This window comes from Bufo gargarizans, chromosome 9 (genome assembly GCF_014858855.1).
Source record: "Bufo gargarizans isolate SCDJY-AF-19 chromosome 9, ASM1485885v1, whole genome shotgun sequence".
Taxonomy (NCBI): Eukaryota; Metazoa; Chordata; class Amphibia; order Anura; family Bufonidae; genus Bufo; species Bufo gargarizans.
In genome coordinates this window covers 193,332,916-193,358,532 of record NC_058088.1, presented here as the reverse complement: position 1 = coordinate 193,358,532, position 25,617 = coordinate 193,332,916, and the positions used below count along the sequence as shown (strand labels likewise).

Genomic DNA, 25,617 nt, shown 5'->3' with positions numbered 1-25,617 from the left:
CACAGATAACATGTTGGGCTTCCTACATCAGCCCCTGCGATATCGTCTCTGTATCCCATCTCGCCTGATCCGCCTCCGGGACAAGAGCGCTGGAATCCTATTGGTTGCTATGGGCAACTGTTCCACGTTTGATGCATTTCCTTACTGACGCGCTGGCCCTTTAAGGGCTGTTGACCCATCCGGCGACGACGTCACAATCGTCTCCTAGCAACAAGCCAAACAATCACACAAGACTCTGCACACACTCAGCGTTCCCCTGCCCAACGCCTCACACCGACCAGGGGCCCCGGGGTAAGACACCGCAGAGAGCCACAACTACAGCAGGTGAGAGGAGACAGTAGGTTAATACCGCCATATCACTGCTGGGATGAGCCTATGGGGGCAGAAGACATTACACGTGTATAGTGGCCACCTACCGCAGCAAGTACTCACCTGTGATTTTATACCCCTCCCCCGTCTGTTACCGGTGATCACAATACAATCTGCTGCGCTAATTAGCGCTAAACCCCGACCTAAAGGAGTTTTTCACATTTAAGCTCAAACATTGCAGGAATCATTGCCGTTTAATTAATTTCCCTCTTTCAAGACCTCTGCTTGCTGTCACCCTGGTTTGTTGCTTGCGAGCTGCTAGAAGCAACAAACCAGGGTGTGAATGAGATTGGTTTTCACCTGCTGACAGCAAGCAGAGGTCTTAACTAGTGAGGAAGTGACACAACGTCTGCAGAATTTCTTTGGGCAAGTATTTACGGTAGATTAATTTATGTAACCTGGCAAACCGCCTTTAGAGCTCCCCGTGTGCCGCCATATAACGCTCTGTGGTGTGCTGTAATGCAGAATGACTCCACCCACATAATAATTCTGAATTCCAGGGTCCCAGAAATGGACTTCACAATGAACGAGGCCAAGCAGACCCTCAAGGTCCTAGAGCAACAGTGCAAACTCCTGAGACAGCAGCAAGTGACCTTCATCACCGCCCTGGAGCGCACGCGCGAAAACGCCCACGACAGGATCAAACCTGTGCAGAATCTGGCGCAGGTAACGGCATCCTGGTCCCCTTTATACTAGCAAATATTGTGGCGTATATTACAATACCTACCACCAGGTGGCGCTTTAAAGCGCCGTACTGCATGTACCCAGGTGCTTATGTGTATATTCCACCCCTGAACAGCAGTGCTGGTGGCCTGGCGTGGTACTGCAGGTTACATTTATCTATGGGGCAGGTGAAGGGTTGGGTTTTTATACATGTTCATATACGTCAGTGTACCACGTGGGGACTGTCCACATTCTGGTCACGTCCATTGTAACTGTATTGCAGGTGCAAAGCTACTTAGACTACCACTGTAACAACAGCACCGACAAGAGAATCCTTTCCCTGTTCCTGGATGTCTGCAACAATGTGGCGGATTTCTGCGTCAAGCTGGATGCCATGCAGACTGAGATGAGGTCCGCAGGGGGCGTCACTGAAGAAACCCTGACCCTGCTCAGTCCAACCAATGATCTGTCTGGTCTAAGAGCCAAGTAAGATTATAGTGTAACCACATTCCTGTACATAGGAGGCGGTATTATAGTAGTTATATTCCTGTACATAGGAGCAGTATTATAGTAGTTATATTCCTGTACATAGGAGGCGGTATTATAGTAGTTATATTCTTGTACATAGGAGCAGTATTATAGTAGATATATTCTTGTACATAGGAGGCAGTATTATAGTAGTTATATTCTTGTACATAGGAGCAGTATTATAGTAGTTATATTGTACATAGGAGCAGTATTATAGTAGTTATATTCTTGTACATAGGAGCAGTATTATAGCAGTTATATTCTTGTACATAGGTACAGTATTATAGTAGTTATATTCCTGTACATAGGAGCAGTATTATAGTAGTTATATTTTTGTACATAGGAGCAGTATTATAGTAGTTATATTTTTGTACATAGGAGGCAGTATTATAGTAGTTCTATTCCTGTACATAGGAGCAGTATTATAGTAGTTCTATTCTTGTACATAGGAGGCAGTATTATAGTAGTTCTATTCTTGTACATAGGGGGCAGTATTATAGTAGTTATATTTTTGTACATAGGGGGCAGTATTATAGTAGTTATATTCTTGTACATAGGAGCAGTATTATAGTAGTTCTATTCTTGTACATAGGAGGCAGTATTATAGTAGTTATATTCTTGTACATAGGAGCAGTATTATAGTAGTTATATTTTTGTACATAGGGGGCAGTATTATAGTAGTTATATTTTTGTACATAGGGGGCAGTATTATAGTAGTTATATTCTTGTACATAGGAGGCAGTATTATAGTAGTTATATTCCTGTACATAGAAGGCAGTATTATAGTAGTTATATTCTTGTACATAGGAGGCAGTATTATAGTAGTTATATTCCTGTACATAGGAGCGGTATTATAGTAGTTATATTCCTGTACATAGAAGGCAGTATTATAGTAGTTATATTCTTGTACATAGGAGGCAGTATTATAGTAGTTATATTCTTGTACATAGGAGCAGTATTATAGTAGTTATATTCTTGTACATAGGAGCGGTATTATAGTAGTTATATTCTTGTACATAGGAGCAGTATTATAGTAGTTATATTCTTGTACATAGGAGGCAGTATCATAGTAGTTATATTCTTGTACATAGGAGCAGTATTATAGTAGTTATATTCTTGTACATAGGAGCGGTATTATAGTAGTTATATTCTTGTACATAGGAGCAGTATTATAGTAGTTATATTCTTGTACATAGGAGCAGTATTATAGTAGTTATATTCTTGTACATAGGAGCGGTATTATAGTAGTTATATTCTTGTACATAGGGGGCAGTATTACAGAAAATTATTTAACATTGTATGAACACTTTTCTCAATGTTCCTAGGTATCCTCATGACGCTATTAATCACCTCAGTTGTGATGAAGCCAGGAACTTTTATGGTGGAGTTGTGAGCCTCATCCCCATCGTTCTGGACAATATCCGAGAAGCCGTGGCCAGGATGGAGAAAGTGCAGCCTCAACATCTGGGAAAGGACGACAGACTAGGCGCCGGTCAGAGGAGCATACAGTATAGTCACGTGAAGGCAGGAGGGGGTAGCTTCACACACAACACTGGGGCTCAGACCAATGTCAGTCACGCAGATTCATCTTTTCAGACATCAAACAAAAATAAATACAACAGTCAGTCCTTAAAACCAGCATGGAGGCCCGCAGGACGCCTCTACACCAGTTAGATTTCCCTGTAGCCCGTCCCCCACACTCCATGTAATAAATCATAGGTTGAGCATCCTTCAGCTTTGGGTACATCCATGTTCCTCCAAACGGCACACTACTTTCTCTATACAAAATTGTATTCATTATGATTGCACAGCAGCCTGTAGTGTAAAGAATGGAGTTTTTTTTTTTTTTACTGTGGTTGTCATGGCTTGGTCCAGCACCATGTGTTTCATCATACATGTAATCCAGCAAAGTGTATAACATACAGACAAGGAGAACATATACATACCTAACCGTGGCAACCAGATAGAAACCCTCCATGCTTTACACTGCTAAATGTAATCTCAAAAAAGTTTAGAACCCATTTGAGCCCCTCTCATAGATTACCACTATACAGTATATTGATATAGCCGGTGTGTGCTTCATATATAGATGTGTGATATTCCAAGCAGATTACATTATACAGGACGATCTGGCCATAGGAATGATTATTATTTTTGTGATAATTAACTATAAATTTTAAAATCATTACAAAAACTCAGGTGTGTAAAGCAGGGGATACATGGCGACAGGAAATTGCAAAAACATTTATAGATTTGCAATCAGAAGAATTCCAATGGTGTCTCATCACAACAGCAATTTACGGTCGCTATGCAGGACCGGTCCTGACAAATCTGTCACCGATTCCGACGACAGATTTCTCATTCTGGTTGTTGATTATGTCATTTTAAGATTTTACAGATTTAATTGGTTGTGAATCAGAAAGTTAGGCGACTACTCTTAAAGGGGCCACGCGCCAGTATTACTATTCCTGGACTTTTCTAATCATTTTGTTTATGATATTTACATATTTTTGTACTCTTAAAAATTTTAATTTTCTATATAAAAAAAAATTATAATTTAAGTTGAGCTGGGAATTGATCGATGTACCACATTTATACAATGCGGCCGTGTCTCTACATGCCACCTTTAGTGCAGTGGCCTCCATTCCGGGTCTTGCTAAACTACAACTCCCAGGATGGCCTGTCGGTTTTGAGCTATCAGGGCATGCTGGAAGTTGTAGTATTTGCAAGGAGAAAGAAAAACACAAGTCGTGACTTTTCTTGCAATTTCACGTCACTTTCTGGCTCCTGGCACGTGGCAGCGCGCATCCACAGTGGGCGTTCTGTTCATCCGGCATCGTGGCTGCACTGTGCTATGTTGAGTAAGGTTAGGATTTCCCTTGCTTGACTCCTTCCGTGGTCTCTGCAGCTGTGTGGTGTAACATACTTATAATTTACGACTACATAGGGGTGGCGTGGCCAGAAGCTGCAGGGAGAAGTCAGCTGGTTGTACAGCTCCGCCATAGACGATTAAATCCAGTGGAATCCTCCTAGTTGTAAGGCTCACGGTGCCACCAAACTGCCACACAACTCTCGGGGACACCCTAAGCTACGTTTTAAGCCAACTCCGGTAAACCTCAGTGGCTTATAGGAGAAGTTTCGGCTTGGGCCTTCTCAGACGTGGACCACCACGAGCTAAAGTGCCAGCGGCAAAATCCGAGGTCGCCGAATGGCGCTGCCAAGCCTGGCTGGCGTGTGAAGACCTCCTGAACTCCACTACACAGTAAGCGCTCACAGCGGAGGGAGCGACGTGACACTCCAAACGACTACACTCACCCGCCGCCTCGTCGCAAGGCCTCCTTCATAGACGAGGCAACACAGAGCCAGCGTACCACGTGACCCCGCCAATGGACCTGGTGAGATTCCAAACCGGGACCGGAGCGGGCATTGCTGCCCAGCAGAATCGTGGGCCTCTGAGCCCGTGGGCGTTTGTGACCCCTGCCGTGCCCCTCCCTACTATGGCAGATTAAGAAAGCACCTCTGCAGCGGGGCGTCCGCCGCGGGGCTAAGAGATCACAAGTAAGGCTGCTTTCCAGACCCATAGAGGCCCTTATGGTGAGGATGAGGAGGAACTCCCTCGCTGGCACCTCCTCAGCAGGAGCACCGGCTAAACAAAGTGGCCTACGCCGCTAGTTCGCCACAGGAGCCGGTAAACAAGGCGCTGCAGCCTGCAACATTGAGGAGGCGCCATTTCTTCCTACATCACAACAGCCTGGTCGCCTGTCACCACAGAAGGAGTGTGCTGAATCAGAGGGTACTGCTGAGGAGAACCCCCTACCTGGATTGGTGACCCCCTACCTGGATTGGTGACCCCCTATGGTTCCCTTGCCACAGCGTCCGAGCACGAGACCACCGCCGTCTTTGAGCGCAAAAGATCCGTCACAGCCAGGTATGGCAAAGTCTCCAGGGGTATGATGGCGGGGGTCAACCAGAGGAGCAGTGGGACTGGAAAGAACATGTGAAGTTACTCCCCACAAGATAAGAAATGGAGAAATTGATAGAGAGATTAGAAAATTCCTATAAACCGGAAATATCTGCAGTTAAAGTGAACATACAAGCAAGAGAGGAAAAGGTGGAAGAAGTAGCCTCCGCACACGAGTTGATGACCCAAAGGGAAATTAAGGGATCGTCATATTTGCCAACTGTACCGCCTGCACGACGATATTGAAAACCGAAACAGGAGGAACAATATAAGAATAGGAGGACTTCCAGAATCCACCAAAACAGAAGATTTGATTCCGACTTTGCAAGGCTTATTTAGCACCATATTGGAGAAACCAGGGTCGGATCGTCTAGAAATACAGAGCTCACAGAACCCTGGCTCCTATTTATCCAGACGCCGCTAACCCATGGGACGTTATTTGCAGTCTTCATTACAACACAACCAAAGAGGAGATCATGAAGAAGGCTCGGAATTTCTCTACCATCGATTTTGACGAGGCCATTTTAATAATCCTACAAGATCGGTCACGTGCTACTTTAGCCCAGAGAAGAGCTCTTAAACCCTTGCTAGACCGCCTCAGACCAAATAACATCCCCCTACTCATGGGGGTTCCGGTTTCAGTTAGTAGAATGGTCTCCGCATTGAACTGCGGGATCCAGAGGACTTGGATACATTCCTCACGGCACTAGAGCCACCATCGATTCAACCACCAGAACGGCAGAGTACACCACCTCTTCCCTCCCGTAGACGCAACAATGGGACTCGCCCTACCCGATATATTGGGTTATATGCAGCAGTTTAGAACAGATTAGAACTACCAGATTTCACCCAGAATAATGACGCCTCCTAGCACCAATCTTGCATTAATGAACATCAGAGGACTTCACGTTCCTGAAAAACGTCCCGGGGTGTTGTATGACAGGCACAGAGAGGGTGCACATCCTTCTTTTACAAGAAACCCATTTTAAACAGGGCCACGTGCCGAACATACAATCTAAACACTACAATTATTGGGCCCTTAGCACTAATCCTGACTCAAAGTCAAAAGGGGTCTCTATTGCATAAATCTCTACCTTATACCTTCCTAGATCTCCTGACAGATCCATGCGGGAGATTCCCGTTTCTGAAACCGAGGATCCATGAGAGAACGTACACAAATCAAAAACCTGTACCTACCTAACCTATGATAAAAGTAAAGCGCTGACAGTTATTCTGTCTCGACTGGACGAGTTTGCAGCGGGTACTATACTATTGGGGGGGGGGGGGGGGGGGGGCGACACAAATATGATCTTGGAACCCTTGTTGAACTCGTTATCGGGTAAAACAATGGTTCCCAAATCAGCTATTCTATGGGTGAAACAAGCACTCCTTTCTAGGCAATTAGTAGATGTTTGGCGTATCTTACACCTTAAGGATAGGGATTATATTTTATTTTCCCCAGCACATCAAGCCTACAGTAGATTAGACATGTTCCTTATATCTCACCACGCCTCAACCTTCCACCCAGTCACACACATAGGGACTTTGACCCGGTCTGATCACTCCCCAATATTTCTCTCGCTCCCGGGATTAGTATCTAAAGAATGGACATGGCGTTTGAATGAGTGTATACAGAGCCAACATGGAATCTACCATAAGAGAGTATATGAGAAATCACGCATCAGACACCACAGCCCTTCCCGTGCAATGGGAGGCTTTAAAATGTGTATTATGTGGGGTTTTCATACAGAATGGGTCTCGACTTAAAAAAGAAAGAGCGGTCAAAATACGACGATTATGGTCTTCAAATAGCTACTTTAGAGCGATCTCATAAGCAGTCTTGAGATCCCCAGACCCTCTCCGAACTCACTTTGCTTAGGGAACAACTCCAGGAGATCCTCAGAGAAGCCTCTCGCAGGACTACCGTAGGGTTCCGCCACTACCTCTTCGAAAATTCTAATAAACCAGGGAAAGCCCTTGTGAGATTTCTACATCCCCGCCAAACAAGCTATATTCCCACTATAAAAGATGAAAAGGGCACGGCCATTCACCACCCTGTCCAAATAGCGGAGGTCTTTAAATCCTAATAAAAAAAAGAAAGGAGGTCCAACTTCCAAATAACGTGGAATCTTTAAAATGAATCAGTGCGATAAAAACCATAAACAATCCAGGCCTACGCGTTTCGGATCTTGCAGTATAGATCCTTACTCATGACAAGAAAGGGATACTATGAAACACTTTATAATATCAAGGGGCAATTAGCCGATACATCCACAACAGATTTAGAGAACAAGATAAAAACGTACATTGATGAAACCGCGCTCCTGACAATTTCTGCGGAAACGGCTAATATGGTGGAGCAGGAGTTCTCGGAATTAGAGATTAAGGAGATTTTGACTACCTTAAAGGGAGGGAAGAGCCCTGGGCCAGACGGCTTTACAGCTCGCTTTTTTCTATTCCTAGCGAACGGCATTTCCCCTTCTTGCCCCTTTCCTAGAAGCACACAGTCGCGATTCCAAAACCCAATAAAGATGCATCTATCTGCAGTAATTACCGCCCTAATCAACTGCGATATCAAAATGTACTCCAAATTACTAGCAAACCGCCTCAAAGTGATCCCAGAGGTTATCCACACAGATCAAGTAGGTTTCATACCAGGCACAGAAGCTAGGGACAATACCATTCGGACCATACATCTCGTCTCCACAGCGTCGTGTCCCCCTGTGCCTCCTGTCGGTCGATGCAGAAAAAGCATTCGACAGGGTCCATTGGGGATCCGTGACAGCGGCACTAGGACAAAGAGGTCTGGGTCCCACCTTTGTGGATAACGTCCAAACTATCGGCATGCTTGCACCCTCTTTTGATATTAGGAATGGGGCCGGTCAGGGATGCCCGCTCTCGCCACTACTATATGTCTTAGTAATGGAACACCTAGCTAACGCATTAAGAAACAAATCGGGACATCACTGGAGTGGGCATAGGAGGTCACCAACCTAAATTGGCACTTATATCTCAAATCCCTACATCACTCTCCCATCTATCCTTAGAGTTTCACCAGCGTCTTAGTAACTTCAAGATCAATCTTGCCAAAAGTGATAAGTTGAACATCTCGTTGCCAGAAAAAGAGGCATCACTTGTACAGACCGACTTTCCCCTTAAATGGCAGACCACAAGCATATTGTATCTAGGCCTAAAAATCCCGTCCCAGCTTTACCTTCCACTCAACGACCTGCCCTTACAGAAAAAACCTTAGAAGACATGAAAAAATACTCACTAAAAAGCGCTGCCATGGTTCGGGAGGATGAATGCCGAGATTCTTATACCTCTTCCAAACAATAGCTCTGCACAGATCTAGGGCGCGCTTCGTGTGGGGTACCAGTAAACCACGGATAAACATCTGAACACTGACTAAACCCAAAAGCAGAGGGGGTATGGGTTTGCCGGACTTAAAATATCACACATCTGCAGTACTTATGCGGATTTTGGAATTGGTCAAAGGGACCGCATGCGAAGCTTTGGGTGCAACTGGAACAGAAACTTTCCCCATTGGACTTACTGACAGCTCCATGGGGAACTCTTGACAACAGACCTCCACCAGAGGAGTGGCCCTATTTGGTGCGCCACACCCTTACTCTATGGGACAGTTGGATTCTAAGGTTGCAGCTATCCCAAAGGCTGGGTCCCATGACCTCTCTCGTAGGCAACCCTGCTTTCACACCGGCTCTTCGGGTGCAGAGGTTTTTGGTTTGGCACAGATCCTCGTATCCTAGGGTCTGAGATGTTTTTAAAAGTGGAAAGATAATTCACTTTGAATCTATCGAACAGGAGACAGAAAAAAGGCAGGTTGGAATATGCTCAGATTAAACATTTGTAGGTGGATCGTTCACACAGCAGCGTTGCTCAGAAATGTCAGACTTTAACGCACTTTTCCTAAAACCTGACACACACTACAGACAGCTCTCTCAGGTATATAAGATACTGATAGATCACGGCAATGCTGAAATAGCTCCCTATTTCTGGAAATGGGAATCAGATCTACAACTTACCTTTTTAAGGGAGGAGGTGCTGAAGGTGTACGTTCTCTCATGGATTATCTATATATTATTACTGCCCATCAGTCCTCCATAAAATCTTCCCCAACGTCTCCAATTCGTGCTGGAGATGCAGAGAAGAGGGGGGTGCTGGGTTACATATCTGGCGCTCATGCCGGATAATAAAGAGATTCTGGGACCAGGTGCTTTGGGTCTACGAGAAATTCTCAGGGAAGAGGGTATCCAGTTCACCCAAAGTAACCCTTCTTTCGCCAACTTCAGGTACGTTGGCGCAAATTAAGAAGAATGCGTTGAGATTTTTTTCTCACGGCAGCACATATAGCGATACCGAGACATTGGAAACTGAGGGGGACGGGCACCCCCTCTCTGTGAATGGGCAAAGGAACTTGGACATCTACTCAGAATGGAAGAAGTGATTGCGCTAGCACATGATCAGGGTGATCGGTTTTATACTAGATGGCATTCTCTTTCTGCGTTTCTATATACTGCAGAATTCTCCACAATACTAACCCTGGGTTCACACCTGAGCGTTTTACAGCGCGTTCCTACGCGCTGTAAAACGCACAACAGGCAAGAACCAATGATTCCCTATGGGAATGGTTCTCACCTGGGCGTTTTACAGAGCGTACGATCGCGCTGTAAAACGCCCGACGCTCAAACAAGTGCTTGAGCTTTTTTTTGGGCGTTTGTCGCGCGTTCCCGCACATAGAAATTCGGGAACGCGCGACAATGTGTGAACGCCAGTCTCTGTATGCGCGATTGTAAACGCCCGTACAATCGCGCATACAGAGCGCTCGTTTCAGAACGCTCAGGTGTGAACCCAGCGTTAGGGTACTTTTAACACTAGCGTTATTCTTTTCCGGCATAGAGTTCCATCCTAGGGGCTCAATACCGGAGAAGAACTGATCAGTTTTATCCCTATGCATTCTGAATGGAGAGTAATCCGTTCAGGATGCATCAGTTCAGTCTTTGACTTTTCAGGACGGAGATAATACTGCAGCTTCAGTTTTATCTCCGTCCAAAATTCCGGAACACTTTTTTGCATTCCGGCAAAACGGATCCGGCATTGCGGTCTGCGCATGCTCAGACCACAAAAAAAACTGTTAAAAAATAAAAATGCCGGATCAGTTTTTTCCGGAGAGATGGATCTGGCATTTCAATGCATTTGTTATACGGATCAGGATCCTGATCAGTCTGACAAATGCCATCAGTTTGTATGCGTTTTGACGGATCCGGCAGGCAGTTCCGACAATGTGAAAGTAGCCTTAGAGAATACTACATAGCGAGTATCTAACCTTCGCTTCGTTTCCGCACTCTGTGCCATACTGTACCTCCCTTTTTCATAATTCCCTTTCTTTCCATTTTTTGTTGCGCACACATTGAACACGCGTGATAGATATTAGATTACATAAGGTGGACGATACATTTTCGCTACTTTAGATCGCTACGTATGAGACGACTGACTTGAGCTAGACAGCGTAAACCAGTGCATGAAGGTCTCATGGCAGTGTATTCCGCCGAGATTTAATTTTTTGATTCATGAAGTGAGTGACCAGATCATCCGAAAGAACAAAATTTGGAGGTTTTCATATTATCTGTTTATTGCAATTCCATGTTTCAGTACAGATCGCATGTTTTACTGTGAACGTAACGAATGATAAACATACATTGACATAGCGTTGGGCAGAATGAACGGTGCAGTGTATGATGGTCCCTGCGTGGTCCGGTGGAGAGTCCGTTCAATTGTATGAAGGCTTTCATTGATCTATGTCTAATGCTCAATATAACAAACTGTAAACATAACTTACAACTACACAGATGACTATCCCTACCGCTAAAACATGGCTGCCATCTTTTCTCCTGTAGGTTAAACAGCAGACGTCTCCTCTGAGCTGCGGCCACTGGTCAGTTATTAAAGCTTGCATCCCTGTCACTTGCATTTGGTCTTTGCCTAGTACAGAGTCAAGAGGAAGGTGGACGGAAGATTTCTACAATGAATACTTATACCAAAAAGGGAGGCAATATCATATGTATCGTGCAAAATCCTCACCAACAACTGGAGCCGATGGCGCTGGTCTCCACAACAGCATGGAGGTCAGGAGCGGTCACTGCTGGCAGAGGGGTTTGTTGCAAGGCAACCATTCTAAGGGTCCATTCACACATCCGCAAAACACGGACACCGGCAATGTGCGGTCCGCACATCACCGGCACTATAATAGAAAATGCCTACTCTTGTCCGCAATTGCAGACAAGAATAGGACGTGTTTTTTTTGGGAACGGAATTGCAGACCCGGAAGTGTGGATCCACATTTCCGGATAGCACATAGTGTGGCCCCATACAAATGAATGGGTCCACAATTCCGTTCTGAAAAATGCGGAACAGAATTGCGGCGGTGTGAACGGAGCCTAACTCTTATAGGCACTGCTCAGCATCTGAGGAGAGGATTCTCTAATCCAGTGATCTCCGACCTGTGGCTTTCCAGCTGTTGCAGGTCCGGTGCTTGGCATCCCGCCGATCAGCTGTTTGATGAGACCATGGCGCTGCAGCCTTTTCCTAGGCCACTGACGGCCTGTTCATCGGTCACGTGACCTAGGTCCAGCTCAATCTCATTCAAGTGAATGGGGCTGAGCTGCAATACCAAGCATAGCCACTATACAATGGACGGCGCTGTGCTTGGTAAGCTGCAAGGAGGCTGTAGTGCTCACCAGAGTGCAGCTGATAGGCAGGGGGGCCAGGAGTCGGACCCCCCACCGATCACATACTAAAAAGATCTATCCTGAGGATAGGTCCTCACTCAAAAAACCCTTTAAACCAGTATAAAAGGCTCTGTAATGGTTAATTAAAGACGCACACCTGCAGCAACCAGTCTGTCTTGGACTTGCAGATCTTTGGGCCTGACCTGGCGCCAAGCTGCGGGCACATGGAGGCTAGGCTGCACATTAACAAAGCTCTCTATGTCCCACATAGGCATAGGACTGCTTACCACCAATTATTATTATTATTATTATACGCCGGCCTCCTGCATCAGTAATGATGGCTAACACAAAGGGGGGCTGCACCAGGGACCCCTCAGTAGTGCCCGGCTGTACTCAGTGCCACCTCCCATATGGGAGACCTCTGCAGCCCTTTCATTTCAATGACTGGTGGTCCCATTTATGGCAAGGTATGAACAATATTAACCCATTTTACTCTATACCAGTGGCTTTCCAGCTGTTCCGTAAACTACAACTCCCAGCTGGCACCGGCAGCCGAGCTGGAAAGCCACAGGTTGGCGACTCCTACTCTGTAAACCAATGAAAACAGATTTACCTGATTTGCTAGAGGATCTATCACGCCTCTAACCAATCCTGCTTCCTGTCTATCCTGTACCGGGCCTGCGCTGAACTACACGTAAAATCTGAAATCAGACAAAAAGAAAATAGTGCAAAAGAAGAATCTGTTTTATTTGTTCACAGTTAAACACAAGCAAATAGTCTTAAACAGCTCTAGACCTCCTGGGGGTTGTAGTCTGCTCTGGACTAATACTCTGTGTCCGCAGCCTGTCCACCTGCTTGCAGGATTGTGGTTTCATGATGTGAACCGTAGTCTGCTGGTCAATGATCAAACACGGGACATGGCAAGGGTTAAACCAAGCAGGAAAAAAAAAAAAAAAAAATTCATTAAATGTCTTTGTGGGGCAGCGGACAGTAACCGTGTATTGACCACAGAGGACACTATGGCTTAATAGGAAAAAAAAATGGCTGCTTTCTTCCAAAAAATGGCGCCACTCTAGGCCAAGTCTGGTATTGCAGATCTTACTTCAATAGGGCTGAGCTGCAATACCACAGAGACTATGGACAAGAGCGGTGCAATTTCTGCAGCCACCGAGTCTACTAAAAACTAGCGGCATCACTGAGGCACTCCGCACCTCGATGATGCCTTCGGCCCCCAAATCATCCCTGCTGAGTACTTACATGATTGCAGCAAAGGGGGAATCACTAGATAGAAGGCAAATGCTGATAAAAATATAACCATCTATCAGAAAGAGCCTCATTACAGGCATCTCCCATTCTGTTAGGAGAATCCAGTTGATGGCGTTGGTTGCACTTTACAGCACGCTGCTCTTATCCAGCATGTAAAATTCATGATTCTGCCATGAAATCTAGGCCATAATACAAAGGTGGGGGGAAAGTGAGGAGTTAATGCTTAAAGTAACACTCGCCGACCCGTGCAAAACTGCGACTCTCATCATGCCGTGACACAGCCCAAGATGGGAGCTGTAGTTTAGCCACAGGTCATGAGGGTGGTTTAAGTAGTTTAGTAATTAACGTGCGATCCTTTAAGGTCAGTAGGGTGCATTGGTGTAGTGTTTAATTCGAGCTTAGGGGTTTCGTTAAAGTGCAATCATCTAAACTGACGAACTTAGAAATTTATATTCAGATCTGTACGTAAAAGGTCTCCATGATTAGGTCTGTCCCAATGTATTGCAGACTGAAACAATGAAAGGAACTGGCTGCAAGCTCTGCTTGCTACCAGTGAATAGAAAATTCTCTATTGGGACAGGGCTGTGGGCCAACAAGTGCAGATACTTATGGGGGCGGTATATAAGAATCTGAAGAAGGATGAGCCCAGGTAAACGGTTGGTCCCTTACGTCATTTGGCATCCAACTAACATATAAGGCCACTTCTATAAAGCAATATGCTGGACTGAGCTGCCGTATTCCAGCGTCCTATGGGAGGGGGCAAGATGCTGGCGATATGTCCTAAATTATTAGTTGCAGGATAGCTTTTGGGGTGCAGATTGGACCTAGCAGGGGGAAGTCAATCAAATCTAAAAATATTCTTTCCATTATTTAAATGCTCAGGATGCAATGAGCAATGATCGATCCGGACCTGGCAAGCAAGAATGGATAATTGTGGAGGGAAAAGTAGTTCTGATTTAGGAGAACATTACGTCCCTGGATGTGCCGTGGTACATGTTTATTCCTTGTAGGTCCCAATCTGCTCATTGCAAGAAGGGGAATAGAACAAAGGTGAGATGAGGGGGAGAAATAAAGTAATGGGGGGGACGTAAAGAGATTCCTCGATCCCCTTCAGTTCCAGTGGTCTGCTACTGTTGCACTGCAGAAGTAGCGTGACTTTCTTGAAGGTTCAGATGCCAAGAGCCAGAAGGAAGGTAACACTGATTGCGCGCCTCCTAACTGTGGTCATGATGTGTCTAGTCAATCATAGTCCATGATTTGAAAATCCCGTACGCATGTGCCACCCACATTACTTGCGGAGGAGACCCCGACCTCGGAGGCCGACCCCTGGCAGAGCTCAGTTTTCAGGATCTCGGAAAGGCTACTCATTCCTTCCTCATCACAATGGCTCTCACTCTTGTTACGAAACAACTCACGGGCCCGGATACTCAGAATACTCTTAGCGTTTGGGTAGGAGCCAATAGTGAGGTGACCGCTGGGAGGTAACTCTAGAGCTTCTCTAAATCCGAGGGGCAAGTTAGTGCCTTTCTCTGGGGTGGACAGACTGCTGCTGCTGCTTCCGCTACGGCTACTTCCTCCGCTAGACAGAACGCTTGTGTGCATGGCGGCTTTGCTGCCATTACTGACATTCATTTCTTCCTTGTTGGAGTCGTCAGGACTGGAAACACTCACGCTGTCAATGTCAAACCTTCAAAACATGACAAAATTAAAAAAAAAGGTAAGTACCAATGCAATACGTAGTCCTCCCTTCTATGGGATAAGGTGGAAGGAAATGATCAAGGGCGAATGGCTTCCTCTTTGTGACCTGCATAGAAGCAATGAACTACAAGCCTTTTGTCATGGAAAAGACAGCCATTTTGGATCTCATCCTTCAAGTGAAGCACTGCTGTGATACTGAGGCCTTATCGTACGCCTGGTCCGCACTATTGTCTCATTATAACAACCCCATTTACAATGAAGCTGGACAGGCAATCAGCTGCTTGCTGCAGGTTCGGCTTCTGTGCCCGCAGGCAATCAGCAGTTATTTGCGAAGGGGTTAGAGCAGCGCTGCATGGGAAATGATATACATACACCCTCCTACGTGTCAGCCTTTCATTTGAATGACCGGTAGATGGCTGGGCAAAGCCCTCTAGAGCAAGCGCCGCTCTAGGTCAGGGGATCTGTACTCTAGCTTATAGAAGTGGAGGTGTGGAAAGGGAGAGCACATCTATGAGGTCCATATTGTCTCATAGGTCATATGGAAAGAGGTTGCATTGCTGAATTAAAGGGGTTGTCCGGGCTTTTTCTATTGATGACCTATCGTTATGTTAAGCAAATAAAGTTGTAGAGCAGCACAAACGGACCTCATCGACCGAACCCGGAATGCAACAGCTGCAATAGGACCGCAGATCCACAGTAGAGGAAAAAGAGGATCACAGCAGCATGTCCAGACATGCTGCTGTGATCCTCTTTTTCTCTAATATCCTTATGTTAAGTCATCAATATCAGATTGGCGGGGGTCCGATACCCTGCATCCCCGCCGTCTCCTTTCCTGTCCACTGCTGCTGCTCCACAGACATACAGCAGCAGACAGGAAGAGAGAAGGGAGACGGCACGTGCACACTGCGCACGCCTTCCCTTCATACAGCTGATCGGCAGGGGTGCCGGGGGTCGGACCCCCACCAATCTGATATCGATGACCTATACTCAGGAAGAAAGTAGCCACTCTGTTCTAATTCTGGTTGCAGCATCTACGGCTTGCGTCTACTCAGTGACTGAAACTCTCCGGTAAGGTAAGGCCTTATTCACACAGTCAGTGACTGAGCCAAAACCAGGACTGGAGCCTCCACAGAGATAAGGTCTGATAGAAGGATCTGCACCTGTTCTGCGTTTCAGACCCACATCTGGTTTTGGCTCACAATCACCGACTAATCACGGACTGTGCGAATACGGCCTTACCTGCTCAAAATTACCAGCAGACAGCTTCCGGTCACTGAGTAGACACAAGCAGCAGATACTGTTACCAGAATTAAGACAGTATGGCTGATTACTTCCAAAAATGTCACCATGTCTGTAAGCAGGTTGTGCGTGGTATGGCAGCTCTCAACCCCTTTCACTTCAAAGGGTCTGAGCTGCAGTACCAGACGAGATGCTGATTCTTAGAAGAATGAAGCCATGCTTTTCTAATCCCAGACAACCCCTTTATTAATGCAGTAATGCAACCTCTTTCCATGGAAAAACACTGATGTGTGAATAAGGCCCAACTTCTAAAGATCCCAACACAAAGCCACCATCATCTAACCAGCTCACCTTTCCTCTGCAACTTCTGCAGTTTCAGCCTTTTCTTCCGCTTGCTTCTTGAACAGACCTTCTTTCTCAAGCTGGCTATACAGATGGAGGATCTCCACTTCAAAGACCTGACTTATTCTTTTCTGGGCAGTATACTTGCTATCTGCCGCCTGGAGCTGCCCTCTAAAGTAAAAAAAAAAAAATTATATTTTTTTTTCATCCAGCTGCTGAGGAATCTAAACCAATTGATAATTTAAAAATGTGAAAACATACTTGTGCTTCGATTTTACATCTTCCAAGAATTTCTTTTGCTCCTGGAATAACCCCTCCTTTTTGGCCAGCTGCGTCTCCAGCTCCGCTATTTTCCTCTGGGCACTTTCGAGCCTCTGACCTTGCTGCACAACCATGCAGCGGGCTTTTTCCAGCTCTTTTCTAAAGGACACCTGCAGCATCTCTACTTCCTAGAGGGACAATAATATGAAAGTCCAATAATATGAGCGTCACAACCTCTGCAGGCGTTCACAAGCTCCTGGCGCCTGCACAGCAGTTCATACCTTATCAGCGTTGATGTTTTTGTGTTGCAGTTGCTCCACATAAAGCTCGTTCACCTCACCAAGAATCAAAAGCTGCCGGTTTAAAAACTCCATCTGGTGCTGCACAGACTCGCTGTTTGAGAGCTGCAGACACAAACGATACAGGAAACCTAGTAATTTATCTTAATTCACCGGATACAGGGATATTAGGCACTATGGGTGAAACCGCATGGAGGGTCCAGAAACACCTACACCAACAGAACAGGGAAGGTGGTGGCCGGAAGACCACACACTGGTGCCCTCCTTTATTTTTTGAAACCGCACACCCGCCAATTCCTGGGCTCCTCTTCTGTCATCCAAGATGGCTGCTTCTCAGGCTACTTGGATAAATACTGTGCATTTGGTAGTCCAAGACATTCCCTGCTGCCCTCAGAATGGCCAGGGTTGCTGAGCAGTACTGCCCAATCAAGGAGCTTCTTGGACTAAGAAACACACAGTGTGTGTCAGGACGTCTCAAATGCAATGCTGCCATCTTGGATGACACAAGTTGAGCTCAGGAATTGGTGTTCTTGCACCGGAGAGTCACCTTAACAATCCAAAACCGCAGGTTAGAACTGTTTTTAGTGGACATTTGGCATGGCCATATACTTAGGGGTTATGTACATCACAGTGGGTTCCCTGCTCAGGACCCCTTTCCATTTAGAGAGAAAATGCTAAGAATTGGTCCTGGTCTACAAGACTTAGCAGGACCCATACTTACACTGAGAACGGAGCAGGGAAGGTGAAGGCCGGGGTTAGACCACCCCCCAGGCCCTCTCCTCCCCATACGTTTGAATTCACTGCGCTTGCACGACCACCGCTCCAATTCATTTCTATTGGGCTAACAGAAATGGCCAAGCCAGCGCTCAGCTATTTTTGGCGGCCCCATAGAAATGAGTGGAGGGCAGGTGCACATGCCACATACAGAGGTGGGATCCGCACCTATCAGACAATAGGGGAAGGCGTATCCTAGCGATATGCCCCCATTGTCTGAGATAGGAAAACCTCTTTTAATACTGCATATCTCCTGGTGTGGCTACTGGCAGCAACTGATTGTCAATAGGTCCGCATTTGTAAAAAGGGGATGCCCTGACAGGACAAGACCTGGGCCGACCCCAAGGAAAAAGCCTGTAATATCTATACAGTGGTGCACCAGGATTCTAGGAGAACATGAGAAAGAGATGGAGCCTTACCTTCTGAGACACCTGGCTGAGTCTAAGCTCTGTGTGGCACACCTTGTTGTTGGACAGCTTCAGTTCAGAGCGCAGGTTCGTTATCGTATTGCGACTATCCTCAAGCTTAGTCTAGAAGAAGAAAAAAAAAAAAAATGTAAATGTAATAAAGTAATAATAAAAATAAATGCAACCCATCTACAGGCAATACGGTTGTAAGCCACAGATCGTTATGCAAGCGCCAGACCAGACTCAACCGAAAGGTAGCAATATTATGTATTACAGAAAGGTGTAATGGAGTACCTGTAGCTCCTGGCTCTGATTGTAGAACTCCTCCCTGTCATGTTGGAGTTGTCGGATCTGTCTGTGAAGCTGAGAAACCATAGTGTCCTTCTCTTCCTGCAGCCTCCTGCATCGCACCTGTTCTTGTACGAGGCTTTGCTTGGCTGTCTGCATGTCCGTTTCTTGCATCTTTAATAGGGTTTTCTGGAGAAGAAAAAAAAAAGAAATTGTTACTACTATCAGGTAGGCTCAGTCCTTTGAATCCAGAGGAAAAAACAAAAAGCAGTCTGGTTTGAGAGCTGCATTTATACAAGCAGGCAAAAGAAGCGAGTTTGAGCGTTCGCGTGTTTCATTTAAAGTGTGTGTTTGTATTAAGTGTGTGACTTTAGGTTACGCGACTTCAGATTCAGGGACTTTAAGAAGGGACTACAGCAAGTTACATTCTTCTCACTGCACTGTATTGTATTTCTCATCCGTATCATTGGGGGACACAGTCTTGACCTTGGGTATAGCTATTGCCACTAGGAGGCGACACTAAGCAATAAAAGTGTTAGCTCCTTCTCTCAGCTATACCCCTCCTGCAGACACTGAGCTCATCAGTTTTAGCTTAGCGTCCGTAGGAGGGAGACCTCCCTGCTTTGCCGGTCTTCTGAATTTTCTCTTTTCATGCTTCAACATTTTTCTCTGTTTCTTTCCTTCAGCCTGGCTGATGGCAGTCTCCACCCAGGAGACGGGAGACCTAAACCCCCGGCTCCAGAAGAAAAAAAAAGGACCAGTGGTTCCTGTAAAAAACTGTCTGCCGCCAGCATTCGCATCACCACGGCTGTCCACCGCAAGTCCCCTCTGTTTCCGGGGTAGCGTCCCTCACCAAGGTGGTGATCCGGCTGGAGCCAACGGGGCAGAAAACGCCAGACAGGTGAGTATTCTCTCAGTCCCCAAGGCCACCAATTCCTCCTCAGGTTTTTCATGTGAATATCCCACATGGAGGCCTACTTACCTCCACCTGAAGCCAGGTGTCCCTTCCCCCAGGGGGGGCAGACTTCTGCTTATACCCAGACTTTCTCTAATGGCTCAGTGTGTTATTAGGTTGTTTCCTAAGAGAAATGCCCTAGTATTCTGGCGATTAACCTGCATGTGCATTTGGAAGCTAAGCAGGACGTGTTTTTAAAGGACGGAGTGTTTTGACATTTCTTAGGCAGAGTATTGGCACCTTCGGTGGGCTCCTGTACATCAGGTAGCATTGTTCTCCTTCCACAGACGGACTATTTACACCTATAGCACTACCCTCCTTCCATGGCGGAGTAGTTGCACCATCACTGAATGCTATGCTTCCGCTAGCATTCCTCTCCTTCCGTAGTAGAAGTATTTGCACTTACTCCGTATACTGTGCTTACACTACCCGTGGATTGTGTCGGGTTTCCTTCTTTAGTCAGCAGGGTGATGCTCTATCGCATTTTCCATCTTTCTTAGGTGGGACGGTAGCTGACAGGCTGTGGACACGATCGACATCCATTCTCTGTCAGTAGGTTGTACAGATGCGCTCCATATTCTGGGTGTTTACTGCCGTTTGGCCTCATTCTCAGGGGAGCCTCTCCTCTGGTCCTGGAAACCATAGTTGGGCTATGGCCTCCCCCCTACGAGGCAGCCTTGCGCTGGCCATAGATTGTATGGCTACTCTTGTTCCGTGCCCCTACTGTGTGACTCCGTCCCCGGGGGAGTATTTCTGTTCATCGTCCCCCTTCTAGGGGTGGAACCTTCTCGCTAGTTGTACCTACATTTAGTCATCACCGGTGGCACTGTGCTCATGTTCTGCCATCACCGGGTGCGATAGATCCTCCAGGCCTTATATGTATGGGGTTCCTGAGGCCGTCAGGGACTCTTATTCCCTATAGTTCGGTCATCTGCCCATACCAGGACAGGTTTCAGCTGGGAGGTTTGCTCAGTTCTCGTGGGTATTAGTACGGCTTTCCGTGCATGGTATAACATGACGGTTTCTAGGGCGCGGGCTTCGAGCCTTTACAGGTTGTGCATTGCCTGTACCTTCTACTACGGTGACGGCATCAGCGTTGCCTCCGTGTGGTGTTGGGTATGCACTTATTCAGTTTGCATATGTGTACTGTTTGCATGGCTCCCCTCCCCGGGTATAGCGGTCGTACTGTCCTGGTTGTCACCCCTAGAGCCGCATCAGCCTTCTCTACTTCTCCCCTTCCGCAGGGTGAGTAGTTGCGCTCTCTCTACATACTGTTACTGCCTGCTCGGCTAGTGTTGATAGCCATTGGGGTCTCGCATGTCCCCTTTGTGCTGTAGGGTGCCTGCGCAGGCGGTGTTGGTCCAGGTTCTCTAGCCCTGACTTGTTCGTCACGGTCCCGCTGGAGTGTTCTTCTTTTCTGGCAGTCCGGTATGGTGTGTGGGGCCTCTGCCTTCAGGCATCCCTACTTCCTCCCCCATGGGGGGCAAGTTTTGTCACATCTGCAGTTCTTTGGCCCTTGATATCCAGACACCATTCTTTTTTCAACGGAAATTGGCTTCCCCTTCTGCGGTTTGGACCTTTCTGCAGGGGGTGGAGCACGCTGTGCCCCCTTACCGGCTTCCGTGGAATCCTTGGGGGATTTGCATCCGTTTCAGACGTCCTCTTTCCGACAGACGGATTTATTATTCGTCATTCCAGAGGGACAGAGACGAAGGCTGGCTGTCTCCAAAGTTTCCATTTCCTGATGGATTTGTTTGGTCATGGTGGAAGCGTACCGCATCAGTGGCCGGGCCCACCCTTCCGGGTTACTGCTCATTTTGCTCGGGCAATGGTTGGGCAGTACATCATGAGGCTCCGGCCTTTCAGGGGTGCAGGGCGGCTGCCTGGTCATCTGGGCACACTACACACTTTCCCAAGTTTTACAGAGAGCACACCTTTGCATCTTCTGACACTTCTCTGGGGCGTAGAGTTTTGCAGAAAGCGGTCCTCAGATTGGCCAGATGGCTTCTTCGTTTATGACCCACCCCGGGGACTGCTCTGGAACGTCATCCCAAGGTCAAGCCTGTGCAACGATACGGATGAGAAAACTAGATTTTTGTACTTACCGTAAAATCTGTTTCTCTTCCGTTCATTGGGAGACACAGCGCCCACCCTGTATGTACATTACTGGTTCTTCAGTATGATCCAGCTCTGGTTTTCTTCCTTTTTATTATTTGCTGTTGGCTTCTCCTGGCGGCTCCGACTGCTCTTGTACAACCTGATGAGCTCAGTGTCTGCAGGAGGGGTATAGCTGAGACGAGGAGCTAGCACTTTTTTTTAGATAAATGTCGCCTCCTAGTGGCAATAGCTGTACCCAAGGTCAAGACTGTGTCCCCCAATGAACGGAAGAGAAACAGATTTTACAGTAAGTACAAAAATCAATTTTTTATTTTTTTCCTCTTTTCTAGCTTATCCCCATTTAGTATGTGTCCGTTATTGACAGCGCCGTCCAGCGCACGTCTTGTCTGATGTCTGCAGTCCTGGAACAGCCGTTTTCATATCTTTGTTCAAAATGTGAGCAAATTGCCCGTCTGGAATCGCACATCGAGTATCTAACCGGGCGAGTTCCTACACTGAGAAGCAATGACAATGTGGAAAAGAGTTTGCTGCTCACTGAGCAGGCGCTCTATGGGGGTAGATGTAGGGGAGGGTGGTAGCGAGGAGGCTGAGGTAGGTAGCTGGGTAACAGAAAGCGGGGTAGAGGGAAGAGTGCAGGGAGGCTAGCCCTGATCTGACACAAGGTTGTCAGATGAGGAGGGGGGGGGGGGGGGGGGGGATGTCAGTCCAGGGACGGCACTGTTGCAGACGGACACTTCCTCTGCCAGTCAGGGGAATGTCGGCTCCAGTAAGCAGGGGCCCAGGAGAGCCGGGCAGACGGGTGCTGGTAGTGGGAGACCCCATTATTAGGGGAACAGATAGGGCGATCTGTCATAAAGACCGGGATCGTCCAACGCTGTGTTGTCCTGGCGCTCGACATTGCGGATCGGGGCGACAGATTACTGGGAGGGGCTGGAGAAGACCCAGCGGTCATGGTCCATATCGGAACAAATGACAAAGTTAGAGGAAGGTGGAGGGTCCTTAAAAATGATTTTAGGGATTTAGGTCACAAGCTGAGGGCAAGGACCTCAGAGGTAGCATTTTCCGAAATACTGCAGGTACCACGAGCCACACAAGAAAGGCAGTGGGAGATGGGGGGGGGGGGGGGGGAGAAAAACATGGCTCCAGAACTGGTGCAGGAAGGAGGGAGATTGGGTTCCTGGAGAACTGGGCCGACTTCTCTGTACAGACTATCGTAGGGACGGGCTGCACCTCAATCGGGAAGGGGCAGCTGTGTTGGGGGAGAAGATGGCTAGGAGGTTGGAGGAGTGTTTAAACTAGAAACCGGGGAGGGTAATTACATTACAGTGTACGCCACTAGGCACACCTGCCCTGCGCGAAGGAGAATTCACAAATTCATCGCACAAGCCACAATCCATCAGATTATGGTCTAGTCTGCTGACGGAAGGTATGGTTTGGGGTCGACGGGTCCACTGGTCTAGTCTACTGATGGGAGGTACGGTTTTGGGGTCAACTGGTCCAGTCTGCTGATGGAAGGTATGGTTTGGGGTCAAAGTTCCACTTCGTTATTTGGAAGAAGCCCCTAGTACATTACAATAAGTCTTTTAAATCCCAAGTGACTTACCATAGCAGCATTCTGTTCCTCCAGGGCAGTCACTTTGATCACCTTGCGCAGTAGCCGCCTGTTGCGCTGGGCGTGTTGCTGTCTTTTAAATCGCTCGTACAGAAGCTGGTTGTGAAGCAGCACCAACTGGTTCCTTAACGTGAGAATCTCATCGGTTGGGGGTGAACCTGACAAATTAAGAGATTAAATTCTTTGACAACAAGAATGCAGAACAATGCTAATTATGTGTCGGGAGCTTTGCTGGTCCCTTAATCACTAATGAATGCAGTAATACATGAACGACGTACCTCCAAAGTGAGTCCAGTCAACCGATTTGCTGGGTAAAGGCAATCTGCAGAACACAAAGCATATCATGGGTCAGCTACCATCTGTTCAGACCAGCCCTGGATTTCAGGATCCCAAGTATAGCATTATTGCAATCAATTCTAATAGCGTGTGTACTGATATCGGTGATGGCAGAAGGTGGGAACGCCAACTAGTTGCAATACTTAAATTGGGTTTTCCTATTAACATATATCACCTATCCACCATGGGGGGGGGGGGGGGGGGAATTGATAAATGTTGGTAATGTGAAACCCATTCATAATGGTATGGGATATTACATCAGATCAGTGGAGAGGCCTATCCTCTGGGACCACTTCCACCCAGAAAACGAGGCAGCAGACACAGCTTTTACCCGAACAGTCATGCTCTTGAACACAGCTCTATTCAAGGGAGCCTAATGAATGGCAGCACCTTCAATATGAGGATCATGGGGGGGGGTTCTGGAAGTTCGATCAGCACCAACAACAAATTAGCGACATGCCATCACTTGTAATAGCGGGGAAAACCCCTTTTAAAGCCAATGATTTCTGCTAATGTAGTCTACCAAGGTCAGTACTTACTTGTTCAGCTCTTTGGTGTGTGCATCCGCTCCTAAATGTATGAGCCGGTCAAGCACCTCAGCAGGAGACACCGAAGTGCTGTTTTCTTCACCTTCTTCATTGCTCCCTTTGAATTTCTTGTACACCCCCTCTGTCTTTTTGGAGATGAAAAAGCTTGCAGTTTTAGGCAGAGCCAGCTCAAAAAGGTGCTCGTAGGGGGCAGGATTGAAACAAGATCTGCAACGGGCCTGAGTTTTGCAAGGGCTAGGGGTAAGGATGTTCCTGGAGTTAGTAGTCTGTGTCTTCCCTGAGTCGTCATTCTCCTCTCCATTGGGGGGCTCAATGGGGGTGAACGCCTGTTTTGAAGAGTCCTGGGAGCCGTTGCAGCGCAGCTTGTTAGCAGTTGGGTTATCTGGGGGCTGGGCGACATTACAAGAGCTCTTTTTCTGAGAGGTGGGTTGACTGTCCGACTGAGGACAAAAAGGTGAATCAAAGCCCCCGCGGCGCACAGCCGGCTCGTGGTCGGATGGGTTGATGATCTGAGACAGCTCCTGGGATATAGCAGCTGGTGCATAAAACAATCAAAGGTGATAAAACAGCAATTAGAATAACGGGTAGACATTATTTCCTCCACATTCCCACTGCTCAGTTAAAGGTTACTTTCACACTTGCGGCAGAATGATCCGGCAAGCAGTTCCATCGCCGGAACAGGCAATCTGCATGCAAACGGACAGAATTTGTAGACTGATCCGGAGAAACTGACATTTCACATTTTTACGAATCTGGCACTGCGGTTTTTCTAATGCCGGATACGGCACTAATACATTTCAATCTGGCATTCCGGCAACTGATCCGGAATTTTGGCCGGAGATAACGCGGCATGCTGCGGTATTTCCTCCATCCAAAACGGAGTTCAGTGACTGAACTGATGACATCCTGAACGGATTTCTCTCCATTGAGAATGCATTGGGATAAAAGAAAAAATACTTTTCCAGTATTGAGCCCCTAGGACAGAACCTAGGGCCGGAAAAGAAAACCGCTAGTGTGAAGGTACCCTAACTCAAAGCAATCACCACAATGAGTGGCGCACACATTTACTTAAGTGCAATGGTCGGGGATCCAGGTAACTTTTTATTTAAATATGATGTGAAAAATCAGTGTGCGTGCCTGAGGTCCTGATATAAAAAGGCTTATTCTCAAATTTGAGGAAATAAAATGTGCAGCCGCCACCACT

At 47.0% G+C, this 25,617-nt stretch overlaps 2 protein-coding genes across 4 annotated transcripts in view; one reads left to right on the top strand and one right to left on the bottom strand.

Moving 5' to 3' along the window:
- The first annotated feature begins 233 nt into the window (after positions 1-233).
- SPACA9 (sperm acrosome associated 9) lies at positions 234-4,302 on the top strand. Its single transcript, XM_044268537.1, has 4 exons — positions 234-324; positions 870-1,035; positions 1,316-1,518; positions 2,886-4,302. The coding sequence occupies exons 2-4, from the start codon at positions 880-882 to the stop codon at positions 3,232-3,234; spliced, it is 708 nt and encodes a 235-aa protein (XP_044124472.1). The 5' UTR covers positions 234-324; positions 870-879; the 3' UTR covers positions 3,235-4,302.
- Positions 4,303-12,991: 8,689 nt separating this feature from the next.
- The window catches only part of TSC1 (TSC complex subunit 1), a 33,121-nt gene continuing 20,495 nt past the window's right edge, over positions 12,992-25,617 (bottom strand). For all 3 annotated transcript variants that reach the window (XM_044305482.1, XM_044305480.1, XM_044305481.1), the window contains exons 14-22: positions 24,405-24,948; positions 23,808-23,851; positions 23,521-23,687; positions 18,851-19,033; positions 18,569-18,679; positions 17,358-17,480; positions 17,077-17,264; positions 16,825-16,986; positions 12,992-15,223 (exon numbers count right to left, since the gene is read on the bottom strand). In XM_044305482.1, the coding sequence (XP_044161417.1) occupies positions 14,776-15,223; positions 16,825-16,986; positions 17,077-17,264; positions 17,358-17,480; positions 18,569-18,679; positions 18,851-19,033; positions 23,521-23,687; positions 23,808-23,851; positions 24,405-24,948 (1,970 nt within the window). In that variant the 3' untranslated portion in view covers positions 12,992-14,775. The remainder of the gene's footprint in view (positions 15,224-16,824; positions 16,987-17,076; positions 17,265-17,357; positions 17,481-18,568; positions 18,680-18,850; positions 19,034-23,520; positions 23,688-23,807; positions 23,852-24,404; positions 24,949-25,617) is intronic.

What these genes read in the sequence shown, in the direction of transcription:
- SPACA9 (XM_044268537.1), top strand. Translation starts at nt 880, where the DNA reads ATGGACTTCACAATGAACGAGGCCAAGCAGACCCTCAAGGTCCTAGAG. An exon ending in CTGTGCAGAATCTGGCGCAG is followed by an intron (nt 1,036 to 1,315) that starts GTAACGGCATCC and finishes ACTGTATTGCAG; the next exon opens with GTGCAAAGCTACTTAGACTA. An exon ending in CTGTCTGGTCTAAGAGCCAA is followed by an intron (nt 1,519 to 2,885) that starts GTAAGATTATAG and finishes CAATGTTCCTAG; the next exon opens with GTATCCTCATGACGCTATTA.